General features: G+C 43.9%; 1 protein-coding gene and 1 long non-coding RNA gene across 3 annotated transcripts in view; both read left to right on the top strand.

The window, feature by feature from the left end:
• SH3BP5 (SH3 domain binding protein 5) overlaps nucleotides 1-26,148 on the top strand; it is a 50,715-nt gene extending 24,567 nt beyond the window's left edge. For both annotated transcript variants that reach the window (XM_067291419.1, XM_013950746.2), the window contains 6 exons: nucleotides 8,130-8,294; nucleotides 15,351-15,481; nucleotides 18,831-18,873; nucleotides 20,310-20,529; nucleotides 23,777-24,037; nucleotides 24,715-26,148. In XM_067291419.1, coding sequence (XP_067147520.1) covers nucleotides 8,130-8,294; nucleotides 15,351-15,481; nucleotides 18,831-18,873; nucleotides 20,310-20,529; nucleotides 23,777-24,037; nucleotides 24,715-24,896 — 1,002 coding nt within the window. In that variant the 3' untranslated portion in view covers nucleotides 24,897-26,148. The remainder of the gene's footprint in view (nucleotides 1-8,129; nucleotides 8,295-15,350; nucleotides 15,482-18,830; nucleotides 18,874-20,309; nucleotides 20,530-23,776; nucleotides 24,038-24,714) is intronic.
• Nucleotides 8,301-11,118, top strand: LOC106491200 (uncharacterized). The gene is made up of 2 exons (XR_001293737.2): nucleotides 8,301-8,859; nucleotides 10,884-11,118. It is a non-coding gene; the product is annotated as an uncharacterized lncRNA (long non-coding RNA).
• Nucleotides 26,149-27,014: the final 866 nt, after the last annotated feature.

The raw sequence follows: 27,014 nt of genomic DNA, 5'->3' as shown, positions 1-27,014 counted from the left end.
GGAGTCAGCTCAGTTCTGTAACAATTAAGCTTTTAAAAGAAGAGGGGTGGGTGCATGAACGGGACCAAAAAGCCTAGCACAAGAGCAAGATATCTGATCAAAAGCAGAGACTAAGGGACATCTGGTCACTGTATTCCACAAGCATTTCGTTAGTTATGCAGCAGGGAGGAAATGGTTTGTGCTCCAAAAAGCTTTAGCAAGACTTATCCACCCTCCTCTTCCCCTCCTCCACCCAAATAAAAATCTTCAGATCTGCTTTTGAAAAGGCAAATTTTAACCTCTGTACAATTTTATAGCTTTTCAATAAACAGCTGAAATAGTACAAGGGTGTTACAGACTCTTGAGAGAGACTGCATTTACTGCATTTACTACTAAACAAGACTGCATTTACTGTCAGTTATGCAGACAGTCATCACAGATTAACATATAGCCCACAAAGTCTCATAGATCTGTCAAAATGAGGTCACTACAGAGGCTCTGGATTTTATAAGTTGTTGATAAACATCTGTACATGGCCTACAGCAAGAAGGGGTTTTTGTCATTTGACTAACTGTCAGTCTGGTTTGGCTATGGGTTTTTAGTTTGTAGGGAGAGGGGAAAGGAAGGTCAGGAAAGATATTCCTTTTGAAAAAAGTTGTTATTCTGATTATTTGAGAAAATGAATGTGTGGATCTGAGAATCTAGGAAAACATCCTCAGCATCAGGGTAAATTTTTTGTAATTGTGTTCCTTTTTTGAGAAACTGTAAGAAAAAAATGTGGAGAAATAAGATTTATGGCATTTGGATAGGATCTGGCTTCAAGAACATGTGGCAGTGCTTTTTCTTAGAAATGTTCTTGAAAACAGAGCATGTCTGTTTTTTGAAATGCAATACTTCTTCCCGCCCTTCATGGAAATGCTGGTTGCCGAGATGACCTCTGGAGGTCATCTGATCCAATCTCCTGCTCAAAGCAGAGCTGTTACGATCACTTTGCCAGGTCTTAACCTCCAGGCACGGAAACTTATAACCTCTCTGGGTAGCTGCGCTGCCCCCCTAGCAGAACCGATTTTCTTAAAGTGCAATCTGAGCCTCCAAGCTGCAGTCTGTGGTTGTTGCCCTGTGTGGTACCATCCAGCACTGCTGAGAAGTGTTTGACTCTCTCCTCTTTGCAGGTCCCCTTCAAATTTTAGCTTGGAGCTATTAGATCACCCTTAGCCTCCTCCTGTCTAGACTAAACAAGCCTATATCCCTCAGCCCTCCTTGTAGGTCATGCGTTATCGGCCCCTGACCATTTTGGTAGATCTTCCCTGGACCTGCTACAGTGTCTTGACATCCCTCTTGAACTGGGGGACCCAAAACTAGATGCAGTATTTGATGGGCAGCCTCACCAGCACAGAGTAGTGGGGAATGATACATTCTTGTGGTCTGCTGGCCATAGTCCTCTGGGTAGCCCAGGACATGGTTTGCCTTATTCACAAAGAGCACACTGTCAACTGTATCATCCCAGCAGCCACTGTAACATGGAGGTCCTTTTTGGCAGGGCTGAACTTCCTGCCTGCACTGATCATGGGTTATTCCACCTCAGGTGCAGGAAGCTGCACTTCTCCTTCTTGAACCTCACGAGGTTTCTGTTGGGCCAGTCAAGTTTCGTGAGGTCTCTCTGGATTGATGCTCTGCCATTTGCCTTTCCAACCACCTCCTCTAACTTAGTATAATCTGCAGGTGTGCTGAGGATGCAGCTGTGTCAGTATCGAGGTTGTTGTTAAGATACTGAATGTTTTGGGCCCCTGTGTTGACGTGTGGGGTGCTCTGCTTGTTACTGCTGCCAGCTGCAGTGAAGCAGACTGAGGAAAACTGGAGCCAAAATAGCAGTGCTTAGTGGTAGTTACTGTAAATGCTGCAATGAGTGCTTATTGCCTTCACCTTGTAGGTGTCTGCATGACTGAACCCAGCGCGGTGGTGAGCAGGACAAGTTTGCCCTAGAAGAGGAGTCATGGTCCTGCTGTCCTCGTCTGCACAAGAAGCCCGTGCAGGACATTGCAGTCAGCTATAGAGATCCCAAAGACAGTGCTGCGAAAACAGGTTATGGCAGCTCTGGTAGGAAGCTGTTGTAGGAAAGTTCCTGCTTTAAAACATGTTCCCTTTTGTACTGTACATAGCGCCTTGACTGTGTAGTGTTATTAAATGAATGAGAGAGAGCCAGAATGAAAACATCTGAAGTGTATATGCTCCTGAAGAGTCTAACTGGGAGCCAGTTAATCATTATCTATTTGGTAGTAAGCAAGTCAGTCCTTGCTGGTAGCAGTTAAACTATTGTTTTAAAGATTAATGAGCAAGGGAGGCACTGGTTTCATATTAACAAACAAGAGCCTTTTAGAGCAAAGGCCTTTGGCCAGCACGTGACTTGCTGGTGCCTTACTCTGACTGGCAGCTGTGTTCCCTTCATGCTCCAGCTTTCAGTGATTTTATAAACAGAAATCATTAATACCTTTTATTAGCAAAAGCTAGTAAATAGACAATAGCTAATAATAAACAGAAATACTGAACTAAAATGATTGTATGCATTGGCCGTAGGGGGTGAGATAAGTTCACCTGGCTCATTCTAAATGAGAAGCCATTTTTTAAATACTTGAAAATACCCAAGCTTTGCAGACTGCCATATCAAATGGGTAATTTGCCAGCTGTGTTAGCGATGCCCTTCTCATGAATGTACCAGCGCTTGTGGTTTGGGCCTCCAGAAAAGAAGATTGGCTGAGGGGAGAAGTTCTGTAGCAGCCTCGTCCCACAAAGCGCTCCCGCTGTGCCTGTTTTTGGCACCAGGGTTAAGATGTCAGCTGCATGCAAATGTGTTCAGAGATCAGAGACTGGACAGTGGCTGCTGGGAGGTTTTTTTAGATGTCAGCTAACCTTGGAGGAATGCTATAGCTAGTTTTGCTGTGGTTCGGTATGAGTGGTGTTGCGCAGTCGTGTATAACTTGGTGGGCAGAAACAAAAATTGGAGATTTTGTGAAGTGAGGAAGAGGAATGTACGTCTTAGTTGATGTTAATACAGAAAATTCAAGCTACACATTGAAGGACGGAAAAAATCCAGTTGGGCAAGTGCTCTGACTGCAAGGGTAATTGGGGCAATAAAAGCTATGTGGATTAAGCAGAATATTGTACTTCATAATTAAAGAGAAGCGCACAGGGTTTTCTGCTTTGGAAATGGACAAGAGGATGTGTCTGGGTTGGCCCTAAAATATGTGACATATGATGCTGTCGATTCTGGGAGAATGACTATAAATAAATTAACAAAATAGGCACTTTTTTTTTTTTCTTCTGTCTCCTTGCTCCAGCCTGGCTTTCTGTGTTTTTATCACAGTTGTAGACTTGCTTGCTTCCTATCATTAGCTACAAGCACCATGCAGCTGTTGGGCACGGTTCCCTTGTGTGCAAGGCTCTGTGTAGACTGGGCAGAGAATTGCCCGTGAGGGTGCAGCTTTTTTTTCCCAAAAGGGATTCGTCAGGACTGAGCTAATTTCATCAATACATTAGCAATATGCCTTTAATTTTACAGCATTATTTATTAAAAAATCACCCTATAGGTAACGTCACAACAGCCATTTGCTTCTGTGAGCGCCGCTCTGCGTGTCACCTCAGAGTCTTTGGGACCTGGCTGGGGAGTTTGGGCTTGGGTGAGCTGAAGCTGAGGAGATCAGTGGGAGGTGAGCCAGCGAGAGGAGAAGGTCTCTGTGGAAAAGTGCAGAGCAGATAGTGTCAGAAAAAAAAACGCTCTTAGCCATGGGGAGAGCTGGGGAGGACACCTTGCATGGGCAGAGTAGGGCTCTTAGGTGTGCTCCTTTTGAAGGGAAGAGATTTAGTGTTGTGGGAGATGTGTTTGAAGCAGATCTTTTGCAGAGCATTGGGGTGCAGAGGAGGGATGGAACCAGCAGCACAAAGTGTTGGTGCTCTGTGCGAACAGGGTGTAGCTGAGACTCCTGTGGCAGTGGGATTCTCCTTAGCTGAAACCTGGGTGGCTGCTTAACTGCGTTTCTCAAAGGGTCCTATTTTGCCTTTTCTACTAATAGGGGAAGGGTCTGCAGTGGCTAAGATACTGGGGTCAGTTCCCTGGTGTCAAGTGCTGAGGATCAGGCACGAGAGCTGCGTGACTTGCTCTGGATCCCCATGGCGGCTGGAGCGCAGGTTCCCCGATTCTCAAGGTGTCGAGGCTTCCTCCTTTTCAATAAGGGATGCTCACTGGATAAACTCCATCAAGCACCAGCTATGTGGCTGGCAGGCAGAAAGCTGACATCCCACTTGCCTCCGACCTCCCTAGGAGCTTTTTGTCTTGATCACTGATACATTTTTCCCTCATGCTGCCCCTCTCCTGACTCAAACACCAGTTTGGGCTTGAAAGCAAAACAACCTGGTTTCAGCCTTTCAGTTGAATTCTGGTCTTCTGAGAAAGAAATAACCACTGCCTAAAACAATGAAAGTCATCTGTAACGTCGGGAGGTTGCAGGAGGACGTGAGCTGCTGTTGTTACCCTCGAGTGTGAAAAGCAAATGAAGAACATGGCTGCTGCCTCTTCCATCAAACGGAGCGATTTGCAGGCTTGAGCCTGTGAGCATGAGAGGACTCTGTCGCTAACGTTGCAGAATGACTTATGTGTGCTGGAGGGAGTTTTAAATAAACGCTAATTATTGAGTAACTGCACTAAAAAGTGTTTGAGTATCCTTTTTCACATTGACAGAACCATTTTTTTTTCTTTTCCTGGCTTTCAGTGAATTGTTTAAAATAAAAGGCTGTTGACTGACTTCAGATAACTGTTGAAGCTAAATTGTTATCTGAACTAACTCCTTTGCCTAAACCAAAAGTCATTTTGCATTCCAGAGCTGTGTTTTCAAACTGCCGTTACAGAGTAGCATTCAACAAATACAGCTGAGAGTATCTAGGTAGTTTTTGTTTTGAGTTTTCCACTTTCCCATACAGTTATGGGGCATGAAAGTGAGTATGACCAGAATGATGGGTCTGCCTGTTTACAGCTTTGGCTGTCGACATCCTAGAAGTCCAGGTGCTGGAGATACCAAAGAACTAGAAGTCTGGCAGAACTGTGAATTTAGCATCTGGATTGCTTATCGCAGAGAGCGTTTTCTTGCAGTACAGCCAGTTGTGCTTTAGAGGCTTCATCCAAACAGCTGCTGGTTCTGCAAGCTCCTGATAAATGTTGTTTTCCTTGGGGATTTAGTAACTCGGCCTCTATTGCTCTGCAGACTCTAGCTGGCTTAGATGTGTTGATCCCTGACCTGGGTGTCTGTGCCAACAGAAACTTTGCAGTGCAGATGCAATTATGGTGAGCAAACAGTACTTCTGCTGGCAGTGCTCATGGTGCCCCAGGGGTCTGGTTTTGCTGGAGGTGTCGAAAGCCGAGAGATGCCGATGTGGCTCTGCCTGTGCCAGGAGCGTGTGTTGCCGATCCGTCCTCCTGCTGTAGGGAGCCACCGGCACGGACAGGCCCCCTCCCACAGCAGGAGGGCCAGGAAGCTGGTACCTGGCCGGGTCTGGCCTCTGAAAGCCTTCTTGCCCGCAAGTTACTGTGTGAGCCAGGGACCTGGCTCTCCCTCCTGCAGGGTCTGTCCTGAAAATCGGTCCTGTCTAGTCCCCATTTCTTCCTCCCTGCATCCTCAGCACCCTTCTGTAATGCATGGTGCAAGCCACTACTGGATTTTTTTTTTTTTTTTGTAACCTATCTCAACCTATTTTTATGGAAAAGTTTTGTCTTTTCTTTTCATTTGACCCCTTTACTAACATAGATCAAAGTTACTGGAGGAAGAGGGTTGTGAATTTTCAGTAAACAGTGGAGGGTATTTTGGGGACCAAGATTTATGCTGCTCTGTCCTTTGTTGAAAGCTTAACTCAGCCCTGTTTAAAAGATCCTCAGAAGGCCTGGCCATGCTTGGTGGGTACTGTGAGTCAGGTTAATTAGTGATTAAATTAAAATATTTATTAGTCAGGCGTGTCTGAACGTATAAAATGCATCAGTTCATTTGAAATGAGCAGCTGATGAATGGAGTAGTGGGGAGGTTTGATTTTATTTAGACTTTCTAGCAGGCTGTATTAACAACAAATTTATTTGCAATAGGATGATGGTATTAAATGCTGCTTATTCCACTAATATTGGCCCAATACACTGTACTGCTTTGATATATGCAGTCCTACATGGAAATTAGCACTTTAATGTTCTGGCTCTTAAAGGATATTTTAGGCAGGGCTGTGAGGTGGAAGCTGACTGAAGACAGAGAAGAGCATGGTTCAATGAATTTCTCTCCTGCGCAAAACACCACTGCTCGCTTCAGAGGAAGTGCATCAAGGAGCTTGGCTGCAAGGAGATTACTACTCTTATTGTTCTGATTTTGATTTTTTTTTTCCAGCTAATAGATGAAGGCCCTCTGACATATTTTCCACAGTCGCTTTGGCATGAAATACCTCTTTGTGTGATAAGAGGAGGGAAATAAGAAGAAGTTGCTGTTATTTGTGGACACTGTGAGGGAAACTTGGCACACTTTATTTCCTTTTGAGGCTTGTGTTTAAATTAGGTGGTTACACATGCGCGCACACACACAACAGGGGGAACAGGGTTTTTTCATTACCTTTACAAGCAACTGTGGTATCTGAAGTGCGAAGGTATTTGGTGCAGCTGGTGCTGAGGATATGTTGCCACCAGCTGTTTGCAAAATGTGCTGCTGTTTTGCTTATTTCATGTTCTAGATCAGAGATTTTTGGCCACTTCCTGAGTGACCACCTCTTCATTCAAACCTCTTCCTGGAATAAAAGATTTCACCTTCCTAAATTTTGTGCTCTGTACTCCAGAGGCCTTTCCTCTGTTTCAGCCTCAGACTCCTCCGCCATATATCATGACGTGTGAATTTGCATTATTTTGCTCTGTCAGTCATGTCTGGTCAAAGCTGACATTTCCAGTAGGTGCAAACTGGATCATTTCATTTAAAAAATTGTTGAAGTGTAGCTGAAAACTGTCTTCACCCATGCTGGACGTTCAGTTAATTGAATATGAAGCCTGCATTTGAAGGGTTTTCATTCAGTGCAGAATAGCTCAAAACCCACTTTTCCTCTTTTAAGTAGAAATCTGTGACACATTTAAAAATTTGGTGTATAAAAGATCAGGACAAGATTTTGTCTTTCAGGTAAACAATGTATTTCTGTGTGGTACCCTAAAAAGGGCTCTGGAGTCGTAGTTATCAGCTGATTTAGTTAAAAAATAGCAAATGACTACAAAGGCTTCAATTTCTGATAGAGGAAAATAACATGAAACCTGCAGGTTTGAAAGTCTGAATTTTAAAATCTCTGATAATTCAGTGGTAACTACAACAGAGAAGACATCTTTAATCTTACTTTAAAAAGCAGATAAACAGAAAGAACACCCAACACCTGCAGCATTACACTTTAGTACCAGTGACTTGTCTTAAATGACTGTTCAAAATAGGTGTGGTTGTCTTTTGTCAAAATAAAGTAGCAGCTTCCAAAGGACATAGCAGGACCCACATCCATGTTGTAGTGCATTGCAACCTCCCGGTTACCTTTGCTTCTCTGTCCTGACAGCTTGCTGTGCTTTTCTGTCCCAGGCCTAGCAAGGTGCAGGAACATGGGAGGAACCGGGAGCCGCCGCCTTGGAAAACTGTGGTTATGCTTCATAGCAATGTAATACTTCCAAAACAGTTCTTCAGCGTGATTAATGGTGCACCAGCTAAAAATTCTCCCTGACATTAAGCGGAGGGAGTGCCATTCTTGGTGTATTCATGACGTGCCACAAGTTTGCTATTGCGTTTGCTCGTTTTGCATCCGTTTTGTTTCCCAGTGATTAAACCTGCATCATAAGGTATTTCTCTCTCAGCCAAATGCTTATTTGTAGGTCATCAGCAGTGCGTTTTTGGGTATGAGCACCATGAGACGGTTCTTTACAAATGTCCTGTTTGAGTGTGAACTGCTGGCTTGGCAATAGTTAATCCAGTGAGGAGATACACGTCACTGTTAAGCAAAAGGTTGGGAAACAGTAATGCGGAGTGGGTGTTTTTAAAGTCCCTGGATTAGTGTGATAGATCTTTTAAACATGACTGAGGGTTCCTTTGTCTTTAATCCTGACTTTTCTTTTTCAGGCACAGCTGGAAGCTCAGAGAGCGACTCAGGATTTCCAGAGGGCTACTGAAGTGCTGCGCGCTGCGAAGGAGACCATTTCGCTTGCTGAGCAGAGGCTGCTGGAGGATGACAAACGTCAGTTTGACTCTGCCTGGCAAGAGATGCTCAACCATGCTACTCAGAGGGTAATATAAATACAGAGTTGAGGCTAGCTTCTGAAGGACCAAATTTTTGCATGTGTTTGCAGACACATGACATGTAGGTAATGAAGCTACGAGCAATGACAAAGCCTAGAGTTACACAGTTTGGGCCTTAGGCTACTGGGACAACTATAGTTCTCTATCTGACTGTGCTTAGTAGTGTGTGGAGTTTCTCTCTTAAGGAAAAAAAACCCCTATCTATAAAATAGGGATAAACAACGTATTAAGGCATATCTGCATTTGGAGTTATTCCAGAATAATTGCATAGGGATGGCTGTTTCTGAATAGATGAATTATGGAAACTCTTATTGCGGAATAACAGGGGCATGTTCCAATTTTAGTATAACCTGTTCTCAGCTTGGAATAAGTCGAACAAGGCACTCTTATCCTGCATTGTGTGTTCACGTGTAGAATTATGTAGGAATGTATATTGCATTTTAAGCTTGCACACTGCTGTATCCTGAATTTACTTTCAAGTTTAGACAAGGTCTTGCTTCCTTTGTAAAGTCTTCCAAATCTAAAGAAAAGGCACACCATGTAACAATGAAAGGTGGGTATTCGTTTTAGCAGCTGTCAGGAAGAATTTTCCTGTCATTTACCTTGTCTCTTCTTTTTCTCACATGTTAAAAGAATGCAGAAAGGCTTTTTTTTTTTTTTTAATGTGAAAGAAACAAAAATTGAAGTTAAAAACCTTTGTTCTCTCAGCGTTCCCTTGATATGTCAGTAAAGCTGAACTTGCTATTGCAAATACGGTGAGTGTGCTGTACAGCATTCTTATTGTCTTGCAATCCTCAATGTGGTAGCTGTGTTCTGTGGGAGAAGCTTCTCGGTTATAAGACAGCCTCTATTTCAGAATGAATTGTAAAAAACAGCTGTCAGATGATGAAACAGGGAATAAAAAGGATGTTGGCTATGTAGGGAGAGATGGGAAGCCTGGTGTGTGCAATATGTATATTATGCATATTATATATTATACATATAAAATTACTTATTAATTCCCCCCCCCCAAAAAAAAAAACAAAAAACAAAAAACAAACCCAAACACAGGATGTTGCTTATGTTGTTGTCCTTGTTGCCATCAGGTATTTGCAGATCTGGTAGGCAGATAAATACTTAATCATTGGGGATACTAAAGTTTTCATGGTAGGGTGGGTCAGGGAAGAAATGCTAGCGACTTAGATTTCAAACAGATTCCTCTTTTCCGTAGATATCTGTAGGGGATCCCCATGGCCTTCTACCATGCCTAACCCTTCCCTAGCAGCCTGCAGTGGGAATATACCCGAGATGTGCAGAGCCGTTCACTGAGGATACACGATGACGGTTACTCTGCATAACTGTTTGCAGTGTTCAGTGGAGTTGTGCTGGTGATGTTCATATGTATCCTCTCTGAATGCAGAATATTTGTTTGTCAGAGAAGTGATTCAGGCTCTAACGTCCCCGATGGCTACAGCTGGACAGTAAATAGGAACCCTGCAGACATCGGCTCGCCTAGGCACAGGATATGGTGCTGACTTGCGTAGACCAGCTGAGAGCTTTTTGAATGGAAAGAGTATTACTCTCATCTCCCTTCCTGATGCTTAAAATAGTCTGGGTAAACTCAGTTCCCAGAAGGTGCATGTTTGCACTTTCTAGGATACAGTGGGTTTTGAAAGATTGCACTGAAGTTTGTTTCCTGATTTCCACTGTCTATACTGGGAATCTCAAGGCTAGGGCCAGAGCCAGCCAAGGATAAAAAATAAAAATACTGTTAGACTCTTGGAAATCCTGACTGAACACCTGGCATCAGTTTGTTCAAAGTGCCCACTGGGCTTTTATGACTTCTTCAGGAGCAGAGAGAGTATTTTCTTGGTTTCAGTGTATGCAGTTAGTGATGATGTGCTTAGTGTTCAGTGAGGTAAAGAACAACTGGGGGCCGAAGAAGCAGAAAGCATCATCTTTTCCTACCAAAGTATGCGTGAAAACAGATGGGAGGACAAGCTCTACTAGATCAAAATCCTTGCTGGTCGTCACAATGTTTCTGTTAACTCAGATCATTAACTATTATTTACATTAGAAATTCCTAACTATAACTAATGTGTCTTAAGGTAGGCAGTTAAAAAATAGGTTCTTCTGCACTTTCACATATAAAATGACTATTGCAGAAAGTTTCTGCATTTCAGTTACACAAACCTCTTTTTGGATTTGCTAGCTTTTTAGTGTGTATTTGTAAATGACAGAGGTATTTGCCAGAGAACAATCTTGCACTACGCTTTGCACAGCAATGAATCAAATGCAGAAAAGCATTTCTGCACCAAATGTCAGAAGTGGGTTACTTACTCATTTGTTTCTATATTGGTAGAAATGTCAGGCAAGAGTAAAATGTTGTTTGCTATTCTTAGGCAGAGGTAAAAGGCTCTATTGAATTTGTCTGAAACTTGGAACAATTCTGAGCCCTAAAGTAGCTTGGCAGTTGACAAGCAATTCAAGCAAAGGGCGTAAGGGAAAAGGGGAGGCAAGACAACAAATGAGACATCTCTCTTTTATGCAGATGTGTATGGAAATATTGCCAGGTTACTTCTGCTTTTGACCTAACAGGTGTGGACAACGACTTGGATTCCAGCATACTGAACAAGAAACGCTATTTGCAGACCCTCACGGGGGGGAAACAGAGATAAGGGTTGCATCCTGAGACTGCTTTTTGATTTTTTCACAGGTTGAAAAGCTGCTAATACCACTATTTTTAATGTGACAGTGTGTAACAAGAGACTGTAAACAAGGCTTTTGTAGCCACTGAAATGGCAAATTGTCCAATTAAACTTATTAAAAATAAGAGAGTTGCTGCAATTTTGTCTATCCTGAATGGTTTGGAAGCATGACATGTGGAAGATGCTTTTATTCATGAAGCAGGCAGGACCAGCATGGATAGGTGTAGGGAGTACAGGCTGTCACTCGAGATCTTTTTCACCTTGTATTTTGAGCTTTGTTTCCAAAGAAATCAAAGGAAGCTGGGTGCCTAAGTCAGAGCTGGATGTCTGCCTGCCTGTGGAGATGCAACTAATCCCTGTAAGCATCTACATTTAAGCTTCGCGTTGACCCTAGAAGAGTACAGGACTGTGATGTGGTCCTGTGAGTAGGCAGCTTCTTTATCCACCTCTGCTCTTAACATGGTGTGTATTTTGGGGTAAATTACAAACATCTAGAAGAAGGGCAGGATTCCCCCAGCTCGGAGATGGGTATAATGACACTTAGGCTGGGGTTGAGCTGTTTAAGTTTGGTTGACTGGCGCATTGCTGTGTACATCTGAGTGAGTTGCCTAAACTTCCATTATAGTCAAGGGAAATCTGGTCAATAAGCCCACAGTGTCTGGAGATCAGTTCACGTGACCAGGTTTGGGTGCTCGTTGCAAGAGGAATCTCTGTGGATTATGACGGAAAAGTAGACATGCAACTTGCATGCAGACAGGGTATGTGATGAGGTACCTCTACTTTCCCTTAAGCTGCCTGGAGAAGAAAAGTGCTGTTCCCTGCTAGACATTGGCTCACCAGTGTGTTAGCCAATTGCAGTTTGTGTTTAAAATTTAGGAGAAGATTTTTGGGAAGTGGAAGAGTGATATCTTTGCTAGTAGCCGAGTTTAAATTATGATGTTGCAGTTTGTGGCACAGGGAGCAGGGCTATAAAAGGGCCAAAAAACAGAGAGTTCTGGCAGGATGAAGGGCAGGGATTTCAGCTTTGATACTCCTGTAGAAAATCATTCATGTATATAAATATGTACAAAAAGAAAACACTGACAAATGTGTTACCTCGAGTTTGAGATGAGCTGGAGTAGAGGGGAAGATCCTGCATGAATTTCAAGAGAAATTAATGATAATTTCTAATTGCTGATGCAGTCTTTAAAAGGCTCTGCTTTTACTGTCTTCCCAGAGATATGTTCATAAATTCTGGCAGGGAGAAGAAATGTTTTGGCTCTTGATCATGAGGCATTTTTAAAAGGAAGGGGTGAGGGGAGAGTGAAGAGGGAGGATGCATGCTCCCTCTTGTTTTAATTTGGTTTGTGAAGCTCCCTTTGATATTATACCGTGAAGTGCCATCTATCAGTGTAAAATGCGTGGGTACTTTCCTGATGTAGAGAGAAGTGATACTTCCTGCACATGGAACTACTTGGAGGAAAAGGAAGAAAAAAAAAAAGCTATAAAAAACCCAACAAAAATATCTACAACCTTCCCTGCCCTAATCTCTCCTTCCATCCTCTCTGGAAATAACATGCGGTATGGTTTTTATGCCTCCTCCCCCCAGTATCTTTATCCCTTATATTATTGATTCTGTCTTTCTTGTATACTGGTGTTGTATTGTCTGTCTTACCTCTTTTATTTCTAATTCTTCCTCTAGAAGAGCCATCGATTTTAATATTTGGAAAAAGAAACAGATCTCCAGAGTAATTCCCTGGCTAGGACGGTCTGCTTTGCTAAATCTCACTGATACATTTTTATTTTGCATCTATGTTATTACTGAAATTTTGCATGGAGTCCATTTTTGACTCCAGATTGTGCAGATTTCTGGGAGGGCACAGACACAAAGTGACTCGTGCAGTGGTTTTGTTTCCTTAGCTTTGAACTGCGGCGTTATGTTGAACCTGCCAGGTGCGGAGGTGGGATCACGGGTTGGGTGATGGGTAGGGAGGGTTTGCAAGCCTGTTTCCATCTGTGCTGACTGACAGCTTCTCTATTTAAAGGCTATTTTGGCTTTTGTGGAGGAGTGGGTGATCACTCTTCGTTCCTTCTTGGCCATGTGAAACACCTAAATGTGTCTTGGCAGTAAATTGGGAATGCCGAGGATGTCTGCAGAGATACATCCATGGAGGGATCTTACAGATTTTGCAGAATTACGTCTTTGTCCTCAGCCCAGTGAAGGCACCCTGAGCTGCTGTCTCCAGGGAAGGGTGCAAGCAGTTCCCGGCCTCCCCTCAGACTCGTGCAGATAATGCCAACGCAGTGACAGAATGCTCTTAAGGAAACAACAGACTGGGGGGGAGATAGTTTTCCTTACATCACTGACTTCTGAAATTAAAAGGATGAAGTATACAGCCTTTTTTTTTTTTTTCATCTTTCCAGAAAGGGTAAAAAATGTGGGCGTATACAGTTGGCAGCAAATTCCATATTTTGTTAGGTATTTTGAGGTGATTATGATCTGTCATCCTGATGCTTAATATGAAAGATTTGCAAAATCAGCTTGATGCCAGACACCTAACTTCTGTTATGACTCTGCTGCTTGTATGACTTATCAGGTGGTAGATCCTAGATATCAAAGCCCGTGCTAGTTTTGCCCCAAGAGTGGATGGGAAGGATTAACATATAATTGAGAATTGGCAAATTCCAGCCGCACCATTATTTTGTAGCTTCCGGCATTTTTAAATTGCAGTTTTCTTGCCACACTACAAAGAAGGCAAACCAGCTTCTGTGTTGTCCTTGGAGATGGTATTTTAATTTAAGACACTTCTATGCTAAAACCAGCCTTGTCTGACATAGTTTGCTAGGGAAAGTCATTGCATCATCCTAGCTTCCCAACAGTTGTTCAAGATGAGAGGCTGCAGCTTGTTTTCAGGATGCAAGGGAGAGTCTGCTATGAATCTAATAGTTTTTTTTTGACCTTTCTTCAAAATTGGGAGCCTTATTTGTTTATAAGACAGCTGAAGGGTGTTGGAGTCGAATGAATTATTTTACATCTAATTAAAAGCCTTTGAAAACCTTTGTAGGTTTAAAGTTCTGTAGCAGCTTCTTTGTTTCATAGTGAGTGGTGTGCGCAGATGAGCAAAACGTGGCTTCCAGTTGTGGCAGCAAGAGCTTTTAGTTGATGCTGATGCAGTTTGGGTTTGGCATGTAGCAGGTTCACAGTTTTATTTAGGCATCAAAAAGGATGATGCACCAGTTTTCCCAAGTAGCATGGCGTGCCAAGCAAGTGAGAGTTGACTGTGCTCTTCTCTGCGTTTAGTTCAGCCTGAGGGCTAAGACAGTCTCATGGAATTAGGACATTATGTGAGATCATTTAAAAATGAGGTACTTTGAATTTTCTGTCTCTCTGGATCCGAGAGTGCAGACATCACCTTCTGGTCTGGTCTGGAATAACCCAAGCAATGGAAGTGAGTTGGAGCAATTTGCATTGAAGTTGTCGAGTACTTGGTTTTGCTGCTGAGATATCTGGAAACCCAGTACTGGAAAAAATCGAATCCTACCGTTTTTCATAAAGATAGCTTCCTAGTCGCAAGAGAGGAATCCTGAAAATTGCCTGCTTTCTCCTTATTGCTAGACATATTGGGATCAACAGAGAGAGGTATCACCACTACTCTTACTTTAAACAAGTTGTCTCCCTGGCTGACGTGGCTGTCGGCTCAGGGCTTGAGCCACTGCTTGTTTTTGATGCTGAAACTGTGATTTTAGGCAGGCCGACTGCTTTAAGGGCAAAGCCAGTTTCCCTGCCTTCTGTGAACGGGCTGGTTACTGGACACGCTGTTTTCTGGCTCCTGGTCATTCAGGCTGAGGGGATATGCTGAACTGCATTTCAGTCCTCTCACCACCACCGTTGCTTTTCAGCCCTTTCTCGTTTGCTAGAGTCGGGGGACGGCAGCACGGTGCCGGGTGCTGAGCAGCCCTCAGGCTCCCAGCCGGAAAGGCAGCGCTCCCGGGAGAGAGGCAGGAGGGGACAGAAGTAACACCGCTAAATGTAACTGAGCAATTTCTGTTAGTGCTGTTCCACTCCTGAATATCTAACTGCATTTAAAGAGGGATGATCCTAAAATTCGAGGCTTTTCTGAACTTCCCCTAAGGGATATTACGCAGGAAGCTGCAACACCTCTGTAATAATTAATGTAGCACTTGCAAATCCAGTATATTGCTGCTCCTTTCAAGAAAGATTTTTAAGTAGGTTCTCTGAAAGCAATTTTTTTCTTTTTCCATCTCCTCGCTTTCCTACCATGAGCTGATTGGAGAGATTATGAGGATGCTGTTCATTAAAGTGATACGAAACAGATTGTTGTGTCTTGCCACTCAGCCTGTATTTTCTTTCTTGAAGGTCATGGAGGCAGAACAAACCAAAACGAGGAGCGAGTTAGTTCACAAGGAGACTGCAGCCAAATACAATGCCGCCATGGGACGGATGAAACAGCTGGAGAAGAAGCTGAAAAGAGCCATCAACAAATCAAAGTAGGTCTTATATTTGGAGATGAGTTTAAAGGTGAAGTCTGCTTGTAGGGGGATATTGATTTGTTTTTTTTTTTTTTTTTTCTCCAAACTTCTGGAAGTGTGCTCCCCTTTGCACTTCTCCTTTTTGGGCTCCTGTGTGCATGTGACGCCCTCACAGCACAAATAGTACTAGAATATTTGCCCTTGCATTTGTTCTCCTTCTCTCTCTAAGCATCTTGAAGTAGCTGACTTGATAGATTGGTGAACTAAATGGGATAAGAAAAGTTTTCTGTGCATATTCTTAGTTTTTTTTTCTAATGCGTTGAACCCTTTTGTGATACGTGACTTGAGAAGCTGGCTTATGGGGTTTTGCATAGATGCTGCCTACACACTGCAGAACTGCAGAGCTCCATTTGCTGATGCTTTGCAGCTTAGGATTTTTTACAGTGTAGTTCTTACTTTTAGTTAGAAAACCAACAAGGCAGGTGACAGAAACCCAAAAAGATGTGAGACTGCGTCAGAGTAGCATGCTGCGTGTGGAAGGGTCCCACTGTATTCCTTTTTGTCTCGCAGCAGGGCTGACTACAGTATAAGCCAACTGAACTAGGGTGTTTTGGAGATTCTCTAATGAGGGGTGCCACAGGAGTGAAGGTTATTCTAACCTAGTATGTAAAGTGGAAGATGTCTAATGGCATGGACAGGCGTTTTGTAGATATATTGAAGGCAGGCTACTTAGGGATATTGGAAAGGTCAGTTGTCTGCGGAATTGCATTTTTCATCTAAGGAAAGTTGAAACTGAGCTGAAAACATTAGCACTGTTGAGTGGCTATATAAAGCTGGGAGCTGCGACTCAAATTTGGGGCTGCTTGTCTTGTAGGGTGTAACTGTGAAAAGAGGTGCTGGCTACTTGCTGCTTTTCTTGAAGGAAACCATCAAACTGCTCTGTCGTCCTCCATGGGTGGTAGGGGAAGGTTTGCTGCAAGAGCTGGGCCTTCCAGGGCTGTGATGTCCAGCCCCTCTCCCTGAGCCCCGGGAAGGCATGCTGAAGGAGTTACTTTTTTCCATGCAAAAACTGATTGTAACTGCTCTGCGCTTCAGTGTGGATTAAGATGCTTATAGCATTACTGCTTGAAAATAATAAGACTGGAAGAGCCTGGAAGGAAGTCATTTAGGTGATTTGTCCTGTAAAGTTGCTGACTGAATGGTGATTATTGTGTTCTCTTTTTATTTATTTTTTTAATTTTAATTTAAATTTTTAAATTTTGTTTCTGTTCTTTTGTTTCTGTTTGTTTTCCCTACTCCCTTGCAAGCTATAAATATGCGTACGGCTGCATGTTCTTAACATTTGCCAGATCTTATGGCTCAGTGCCTCTGAGCTGCAGGATAATGAACTTGCCTGTCTTGGGCAGCTTTTGGAAGTAACTTTCTGCTCTGGTGAGTCGGGTAAAGTGCCTTTCAGTCTTCCTGTCAACTGCTTAAAAAGCACTTTGCTTTAAAACGTAACGTCATGGGCTTAGATTACTGGCCACTTAGGACACCGATCTCATCAATGTACCGATTGCCTGGCCCTGTTGTGTCATGAACCAGGTTTCAGTAATTACAGGATTGTAGATGAAAGCGAGTGAAGTGACCCGTGGAGATGCGAGTCCCTACCCTGCTAGTGTCTTTGCTTTCTGGTGTTTAGGCCTGGCTTCAGACATGTGGCGGGTTGTTAGTGGAGGGTGAGGAAGAGTGCTTAGGTTTGAACTCCTGTGTGTTGGCATCCTCTTCTTGGCTTAGGGGAACATGATGGCATCTTTCTTGCCTGTTGGCTGTAAAGGTGCCCACTCAAACATGTGTGTGTGTATGTGTTTTTACATAAGTATGCACGCACACACACACACACACACACAAATATATATATTTGCACACACCCCCACACACATGTGCTTGTTTGCTGATACAGGAGACTTTTCTCCCAGGCTTGTGGAAGCTGATGGGTTGTTGGGGTTCAGGCCTGGTTGTTCCCTCCCAGTGGGCAGACGCACTGCAAAGGAGGTGGCAACACCGTTTTGTCAGTGTGTCTGCAGTCCCATTGCTTTGGAATAAGGTTGCAGGAGTCCTTTTACTGTTTGATCTGAGCTATATTCCCCCGCTCCCAACTGTGATGTTTCACCATGTCTGGCAGGCCCATCTGTGCAGACTTTGGCAGGGTTAAGTCCCAGCAGAGGGAAGACAGAGGTTCAGTTGGACTGGGTCATTGGAAACGTCACAGCAGCTCGTTCCCTGTGCACTGCTAGTGGTAGGGGGTTAATTAAAGAATAGACGCTATAAAGTAACTTGATTGCAAGGAAACCATAAGGACTGTATATTGAATTCAACCCATCCAAGTGCACAGGACTGGGGAACCACAGTTTCACGTTCTTGAGTTCTGGTGCACAGCCCAAAACGCAGCCGCGGTGGGAGGCTGAGGAGGGGAAGGTGGTGTTACTTGCTCAGAAAAGGCTTGCTGTCAGGGTGGAAATGCAAGGAGGGTGGCTAACGCCATGTTTCACATAAAAACGTATCTGATTGCTCATCTCTCCTGTACTTTTCAGGAGAGCTTCCAAAAGGTAAGGAGGGCAGTGAGCCCGGTTGCAGATCAGTGCTTTTGGTGCTTCCCAGTGGCACATCAGGTGATGCTGGCTTGCAGGCTTCGAAACTTAGAAGCTGGAACATGGTTTCTGAGCTTTGTACTGCACCTTTTGTGCCCCTGTTATCCTGCAACCTTATAAATAAGTTCTGTTGCCCGTAGTGGGAAAAGGGCTGGGTGTGATGCTGTTCTCTGTGTCCAAGCAAACTGTGGGAGAGCTGTGCAGCTGGAGGGAAATGCTGTGCTTTTGGTGTCCGAATCTCCCTTCATCCTCTCTCCTTCGCTGAAAAAAACAAGGAACTGCACCTCTGCTGCCAAATCTGAACATGGAGAAGTGTAAGGCTCAGATTCTGCAGAGAATTTACATGTGTTGGGAGCTCCAAAATTAGATAGATACAGAGAGGATGCTCATGCCTAAAGCTTGTTGTGTTTAAATATCTTGCAGAATCTAGGCTGGAAGGAATTCTGTTGTCAGCTACAAAAACTGGAATTTTTTAAAAAATTGTATTTAGGCCAAGAAACCCATGAGAAATAGATATATCAGAGGGCAGGGGGGTGGGGGGGGGAAGAAAATTGAGAGCACATGTAGGTGTTTTATGATCTAGATCAGTAGTCTCTCAGGATTACAATGAAAAATAAAATAGCTATGTTAATGTTATGAAGAGAGCTCCCACTCCCAGCTCCCACTCCCAACTCCCACTCCAGTACTCTGTGTTTAGTTCCAGTGGTTGTAACCAATTGTTCTTTGTTTTTCTGCAGACCTTATTTTGAACTCAAGGCAAAGTACTATGTCCAGCTAGAGGTACGTATGTAGTTCAGATGCATCTGAAATTCTTCACTGCTTATGGTAAATATTGAAATTAAATGTAAAGTGCTCCGAGAATAACTTTGTCAAGCTTCTGTACAAAACCAATTCCATTCAAAACCTCTTATCTTGAGCAATTTACTAAGCGCATTTTAAAGATAAAAGCCTGAGAGGCTTTGTTTCCTCATGTGAAGGAGGAGGGCTCCAGACCCTTGTTTGTACCCTGCTGCTCACTGCCAGAACTGAGCAAACATAATTTGACCGTCTTTGCCTCTTGTACTTTATGAAGTCTCTGGATTTTTTTTCTGCCCCTCTGTGTTTAATGCTTCTGGCTGCTTAACTGTGCTTGGGCTGCTCTTTTCAGTTCACTGGCTGGGTGAATTAAAAGAGCAAATAACCTGCTCGTAGTTCTCAAATATCACTCCGATGTGAGCTTCAGATTTGGAGTTTGGAAGAAACAGGATGTCAAGCCCATGGCCTGGGCTTGGGCTGGTGGCTGGATATAAGCAGCCGCAGGCTCCCTGGGCTTTTGGGCATCTCTACACTGTGCTCTGCTCAGTGCAACGATGTTTAGCCAGCACTTCCATACAGTGTGGAACCTTGTGGGACGTGGTGGCTCCAGGCCAGATGTGGCAGTTGTGTGTGTGATGCTGCACATCAGCTATGGCTGCCCTTCCTCTTGGAGCTGCCAGAGGTGGGAGAGCAAAGTAGCATTAAAAAATTCAAATGCAAGAATCAGTGTGGATTATCCCATACGGTCTTTCTATTTGAGTGACTTTTGTTGCATATGGCCTCTGCCCTGTTACCAGAGCAGCTTTGCTGTATAGGGGGAAAAAACTTGGGAGCCTGGCACCTCTGAGTTCAAGGGTAGTGGTGATGCTTGGTGCTGTAGGTGTATGGGGTGGGTGCAGGGCACAAGTGGGGCATGTTGTCCTGCGCCCAGAGGCCCCTGGGTTTCAGGAAGGCTCTGGCAGGGGGCTAAGCCAGCTGGGCCTGGCTGAAAGCAGATTCCCGTGCCTTGCCTGGCATGCTAGGTGCATCCTACACCTTTTGTGTGGGCCCTTCCCTGGGCTGCCCAAGATGCAACAGCTCTTTGCAAGCCACAGAAACCCTGGGATGTGCCTTTTCCTTGCCCAGGACCCAGGCTTGGGCTGCCCAGCTGCCCCCAACCCCTGTCTTGCCTGCCCCCGTGGCCGTGCTCAGCAACCTCTGTGCAGGGCTGAACTCCCATCCATCCCGGGCCAAGTGCCAGCACAGAGCTTTTACTGGGATGCTCTTCAACTACAAACCCTCGATCGCCTAGATACCAACACTGGTTGGTGCTAGCTTGCTTATGCAGAGCGAAATCAGTTGAGTGCTTAATGGAAAACTGAATACGGTGCTTCCATGCCGTTCATAATAAAAGCATGTCTAATATCCATCTTCCTTGTTAGCAATTGAAGAAAACGGTGGATGACCTGCAGGCAAAACTGGCCCTGGCAAAGGGAGAGTATAAGACTGCTTTGAAAAACCTGGAGATGATCTCAGATGAGATTCACGAGAGGAGACGGTCCACTGCCATGGGACCACGAGGATGTGGCGTGGGTGCTGAAGGGAGCAATACCTCTGTGGAAGACCTGTCTGCAAGTAAACTGGAGTCAGACACCATCTCAGGTGAGTACAGAGCACTCCCGTGCCAGGGAGTATCCCGTGGGCATCATAAGAGATGTCGAGATGAAGGCTGCTCTGTGTGTGCTGCAGCTTGAAATTAGTTGGCTGTTGTGTGGCTGTGGTTAACTCATTACACTTCCATTTTTTTTACAGGAGTTTATTGTGTTTTTGATAGTCAGCTTTCAAAGGAAAGGGCGATGAGTTGAAGTGCATCAGCTGTTGCCTTAGCATTGCTGCTGAAAGGAATGAAAGGAATAAAATTAATCCACTTAAAAGCATGCTCCTAATTTTTAAGCCAGTGATGCTGCTTTTAGTGACTTTTGGCTGGGGTGGTTGCAGGCTGTAGTAGATCGTTTAGCCAGTTGGGCTGAGGTAGCAGTACTGGTTTGGAAATAGGCCTTTTTGGATCAAGCACATGTACCTGCAGTCCTGGGTCCACGGCAGGGGGACTAATGCTGCAGCTACACTCATGTAGAAACGTGTGACGTTGTGCGTAGAGTGAGTATAAGGATAAGCTCCTTCATGCTGCGGGATCTTTTGTCAATATGTTGACTTGAGCGCAGCACGTGTACTTCAAACAAGGGAAGCAAAGAAGCCGCAGTATGTTAAGGCTGGGTACTGGGGCTCTGTACAGGACGCATCTTCCTTGGGTGATGGCAGCACCTGAGCGAGCTGCCAGCCTACATAACCAGTGGTACGTGGGGAGTTTGAGTTGCAAAGACTGGAGCAGTCTATGGTGTTATGAATTTACTTCTGTCCTGCTCTGGGAGAAAGAAGATAGATTGAAATTGATTGTGGTCCAGACTTTTTTTTTTTCTCCCTGCTGGGCATTTTTCTCCCTTTCTGTTGCAGAAATTATTTGCTCGCAGTCCAGACCCACAAATCCCAGTTCAATTTGTATTTCAGCTCCATTTCCTGCAGGAGAGTCTAGGTCACGATTGCAGGAGTTCGTAATTGCATGATCCCAGTGCCTTCACTCTCCCAGCCATGCCCATGTAGACACCAGCGCTGGGGACCCACAGGCCTGCCTGCAGCATGGCCCAGCTGCGTGGCGGGAGCTGGGGGCAGACCTGCGCTGGCTTTCAGTCCTCTGTAGCGGTATGAGTTTTTGCACCATGTGCTTGAGCCCCTTCGCTATAGTGCGTATGGTGTCTGGGCCAGCTGATCTAATGAGGTTTCAGCATGGCTTATAGCTTGTGACTCCTTGAAGGACCTAGGTTGAGTCCTCTTGAGTTAGGCAGGGTTTGCTGCTTTGGATACCCACAAATTCCCCCCCCCCCCAACAAGCTGGTGCACAGCAAGCACCCCAGGAGCCTTGGGCATAACAGTTTTCTTACGCTGAAGAAGTTTAGGGGCCCAGTACACAGGGGCAGAAACAGCCAGGCAGGTTTTGCCCTCCTGGCCACTGCTGAGGCTTTAGGCAAGGCCTGGCAGCTGAGCTCATCCCTCTCTTTGGACTGTACAATTCTACATGTGTGGAAGGACTCCAAGCTGTATCATGGCCAGCCCCAGCCCTGGGTTATGGCAGGGCAGGACTAGTAGCCTGCCAGATATAACCAAAGTAGCATGACAAGGTCAAGCTCTCATGCATTGTAACATGAGGGGTTTCCACCAAGGCCTCTTGATTTCTGTCTGTTGGAGTTAAGTAAAACACTTCAGCATTCAGCACAAGGTTTATTTTATTTTATTTTATTTTATTTATTATGCCCTAGCAGATGCTCTTGTATTGTATAGCAAGTTTCGGTGGTAAAGAATAAGCTATAATTTGTGCTTGCTCTAGGCTAGCTGGTGTCAGTGCTCCTCACCAGTTAAAGGACTCCTGCAACTACGAACATCTTTTTTGCTCAACCTTTTTTGCTTTTACCCTCTGCAAGTTATCTGAATTGCTCTCTGTATACTGATAAAATATAGCAAATGAGAAGGGTCATTGTGCAGCTTGGATTTGACATTAAAAACAAAACCACAACAAACTGTCTACAGGCGCAAAATGCCCCAGAGGAGGCATCGGGGAGGTGGATAATGCTGGTTACCCATTTTGTCTTCTGAAACCTTTTAGGTCAGTTCTGCAATGTAGTTCATACAGTAGAAAGAGGCTGAAATCTCTGAAATAACCATGATGGTAGCTGCCTCTCTTTGCCCCCTTCATGTCTGAGTGGTGCACATGAACCCCAGGCTGTGGAGATAACAGAAGAACTACTTTGAAACTTTTCCTTTAAGCCTCTGCTGTACTTTGCTCTTACGCATCTTTCAAGTTGGTTCTGAGCCTCTCTGACAGTAGTAGGAATTGCAAGGAAGCACAATTGAAGAAAATCTCAGGTCATTATAAATGTCTTGCTATTTGTGGGACACCTTCAAACCTGTGCAGTGCCAGCACACGCTTTTGTTGTGCAAAGGCTGATGCACATAAGTAACTTTCTTATCGCAATGGGACTACTTGTGGGCAAAAGTCTTTCGTTCATAGTCCCCATCCTGCAATAAGGCCAGATTGAAAACACTGGTTTTTAATAAAATCTATACCACATGTGTTGCACAAAATGGAACTTGTATTCATGGATTCCTCCTGCTGTTCCTAACAAAGAGCCTCCAGCTTAATCTAGACGGACAGTTTGGACTTGGTTTGCTCTAATTGGAATTCCACAAATGAGTGAACATAAGCAGGGAGAATGATTTTATGTGGCTTAGGGCTTTTTTTTTTTTTTAGTTGTTGTCATTTAGTGATCCTCATCCAAATGAAGATCTTAGGAGTTTATGTTGGATTTTAACTGTAGAAGTGGCAAGGTAAGGTGGAAGTAGTCTGCCCCTGCAGCCACATCTGCTTTCTGATTAGTGCTGTAAATAACCAGGAATCCTTGGTGGGACTGAGATGTTGCTGGCTGAAATAGGCATAGTGGACTAGTCCCTGTCCTAAATTATGTACAGAAGGTGACATATGAGCAAGGCCAGGTGAGCAGGGAGCAGCAGGGAACAGTAAAAAAACCCAAGAGTGTCTTAGGATAAGGAGTAGTAGCTATTGATTTGGTCTTGCAGGGCATGTCATGTTGGGTCTGCTGTTCCTCAAAGCTTCTCTCTGGAAATGGGGCAGAATCAGGCCTTCGTGATCTACTTATGAGGTTAAGGCTTTGCAAGGGGGGCAAACTACTTGAGTGGGATAGCAGTGCATGTACGTACAGAAGATGCAAAACTGAGTTACTGAAATTCCCTGGAAAGGGGAGATAGGTTTGCTGATTGGAGTATTCTTTAAACGTTGCAGTGGCTTCGGAAGTGTTTGAGGATGACAACGGCAGTAGCTTTGTATCTGAAGAAGATTCAGAAACTCAGTCGGTGTCCAGCTTCAGCTCTGGTCCCACGAGCCCCTGCGAGGTGCACGCTCAGTTTCCTCCCGCAACGCGACCTGGAAGCCTGGATCTGCCCAGTCCTGTCTCCCTCTCCGAGTTTGGGGTGGTCTTTCCTGTCCTAGGGCCCCGAAGCGAATGCAGCGGGGCATCATCCCCTGAATGTGAAGCCGAACGAGGTACGCACAGCTGGATACGCCCTGGGCCAATGTTTTTCAGCTTTATAAAGGGAGCAGGAAAACCCTCTCAGCTGCCCTAGGCATATTGCCAGCTTGCCGAGCTCTGACCCACTGGCCGCCTCCTTGGGGAAGGCAGTTCTCGAACGTCCTCATCCCACAGTAATGATGACATTTAAGTTTTTTTTAACTATTCGTCTGCTAGCTGGGGAGGTTCCCCAGTTTTGTCTCAGTGCAGCAACGGGGTTAGAGGTTCCTCAGGAAATAAAGGATCAGTGAGATTCTGATGGTACGTTTATTTTAAGGAAAAGCTCAGTTTAATTGTTTTTTTTTAATCGCTGTCCTGCTTGCTGAAAATCCTGCTTTCCAGAACAAATCAAATAAGGTGCCAGAAGGAACCTCTTAACGCAGTGGCTGTGCAAGCCTTTGCTGACAAATTCAGACTAGAGGATTACCACTGCTCTTGTGTACTCCAGTTTAAGTCTGTTTACATTGTAATTTGCTGATGCAGTGCACAAGATGAGCGCAGCTTGGAAGGCCGACTTTGGTTACTGTACATCATGCTCCTGCTCCTATAATTTTGTACGCTTTGGCAAAGGAAGCTGCAGAGGCACCTGCTTGAACCTTAAGTTGCAGAATGAAACCTGGGTTTAACATTTAGTTTAATCCTTTCTTTGCAGGGGATAGGGCAGAAGGGGCTGAGAACAAGACAAGCGACAGAGTGAACAAGAATAGGAGCAGCAACAGGAGCAGCTCCACTGAGGGGCTGGCTTTGGATAACCAAATGAAGCAGCTCTCCCTTCAGTGCATGAAAATCAAAGAGGGAATATGCGCAGGCAGAAAAGCTGCCCAGATTGGCTGAGTCCTCCTTGTGCCCTATCCTGATTAATGGGAATATAAATATTTATACATGAACTTCTAAGTGTCTGAAGAACATTGTGCCAATAATACTTGCCAAATCTTAAGCGTTTACTCTAAGAATTTAAAACTGCACTAAGGAATCTAATTGATGTTGAGGGCTAAAGTTTTTATTCAGTAAATCCTTTGTAGGCCAGACAAATTGTCAAATGTTTAAGCTGTGCTCATATTTCACAGACTTTGTACATTGTTTTGTAGCAGCCTGGCTGAAGCAATAACGAGTAATGTTCCTGTGTAAATTCATGCCAGTAGGGGTCTGAAATCTAAGCCAGACATTTGCAGTGAGCAGTTTGGCTTCAGTTTTGTAGAATGAAATGCTCTTTAGATACAGTGGATCTTTTGAGTGTAAGTAAGTAAGTAAGTGGCATATTCTTTAAACATCTGTATTTGTCTGTATTATGCTGAAACTGTAGAAATATTTTGTATACAGGAAAGCTGTTGCATGTGTGGGTCTAAAAGCCTTCACTCTTCCCTTGGTGCTCACAGAAAGGATAAAGATTAGTCATGCCTTTAAAAACTGGCATACGAAAAAGACAGAAATAGGATGGGAACACTCAGCAGTGATAGGCCCTTTCTAGCCACCTTATGAAGTCTGACTTGGCCTCTAAGGGTGATTCCAGTGACCAAAAAGAGTTGATTGGCCCCTTGCCCTTCCCCTCCCCTGAGAAGTGAAGTATTATTTTTCAGCACTTTAAGTGTTATTGCTCGAAAATGGGAGTCATAGATGTGTTCAGGACAGTTATGATAAGGGAGTCACCCTTAAAATATGCATGAAGAAAAGGAATTGCCAGTGTAGATTGACCATGTGTTCTTACATTTCTCTGTAGGTTGTACTGTGTGGGGTTTTATAATTGTTAAAGAGACTTGAGATTTTAGTATGCCCTAGAGAAAGTGTTCAATAAAACTAGAAAGCAGCTCTTAGGCAGTAGTAGTATCCGGTAATTATGCTAATAAGTGGTAGTAAAAGTCCTAGGACTCTTAAGTTTTGGTGGCTGAGCATTTCTGAAAGCACCATTTTATCTGAAATGTCATTTATATTGTTAATTTGATGGGAATTTTAGTATTGCCCAAAGTATTTTCTATTCTATGTTTTTGCAGTCCTGTTGTATTTTGTCCCTGCCACAGCTTGTGTATCTATTCTCAAAGTTAATGTAAAATTCTTCACACTACAGTAAACATTTTTGTTTTTCACATTTCATTTTGAGTCTGTGCAACCTAAGTGCATCTCATGTGCTAAGTACTGAATCTTCTCCCAAAGCAAGTTTAGTCCTTAAATATCCTCTTTCAGGTGAAGATTGCAGCCCAGCATCACTTAGCTCTGATACTAAAAATCCTTCATAGTATGTTGACAACTGTTACCTCCTTCCAGCTTTCCAAATCCCTGTATCCATGATTGGCTTTGTATCCAGAATTCCATAAAACCAGAGGTTTAGCCAAGTTTTCAAAAATCCCTTAGTATGCAGAAAAGAAGAAGGTTATTCTACATAATAACAAACACCTCTGTGCTTAATACTACTGAAATTTGCTATAAGGGCACACAGAATTGAAGGTAAGGAAACCTGTCTTCAGAAAAATTAGATTCAACATATTATAGCTAGTAAGGTGATATGCATTTACATGCTCCAGTGATCTAAAGGCTGAACTCTTCCCTCAATAGCACTTTTCAGCTCAATAAATGCTTAGGAAAGAAGTATGTGGTTCCAACTTCTGTTGTAACCATAACTTGGGAAAAACTTGGACTGACAGTATTAAATTTGAAATAAAAAGCAGTACAGAAGTGTCGCATTGTATTAATATTTTTACTTAAACTTTTGTAGATAAGCTATGGTCTGTGCTGCATACAGTTAGAGAAATCAACAGATATTTGTGGTTGAATACCTACTTCTGGAGACCTGCCAGCCCACCTCTACACTTTTTTTTTTTCCCTTTAAAAACCTCTCTTGCTATCAAATTCTCTTTCATAGTTCCAGTTCTGACGAGAAACCCAAGCACCCTGCACTTGTGCAATGATTAATTAAGTTCTGCAGGATACAAAAGCAGAACTGTATGTGCTGCCTTGCAA

Source organism: Apteryx mantelli, chromosome 2 (genome assembly GCF_036417845.1).
Source record: "Apteryx mantelli isolate bAptMan1 chromosome 2, bAptMan1.hap1, whole genome shotgun sequence".
In the NCBI taxonomy this organism is placed as follows: Eukaryota; Metazoa; Chordata; class Aves; order Apterygiformes; family Apterygidae; genus Apteryx; species Apteryx mantelli.
This window is presented reverse-complemented; position numbering and strand designations above follow the sequence as displayed.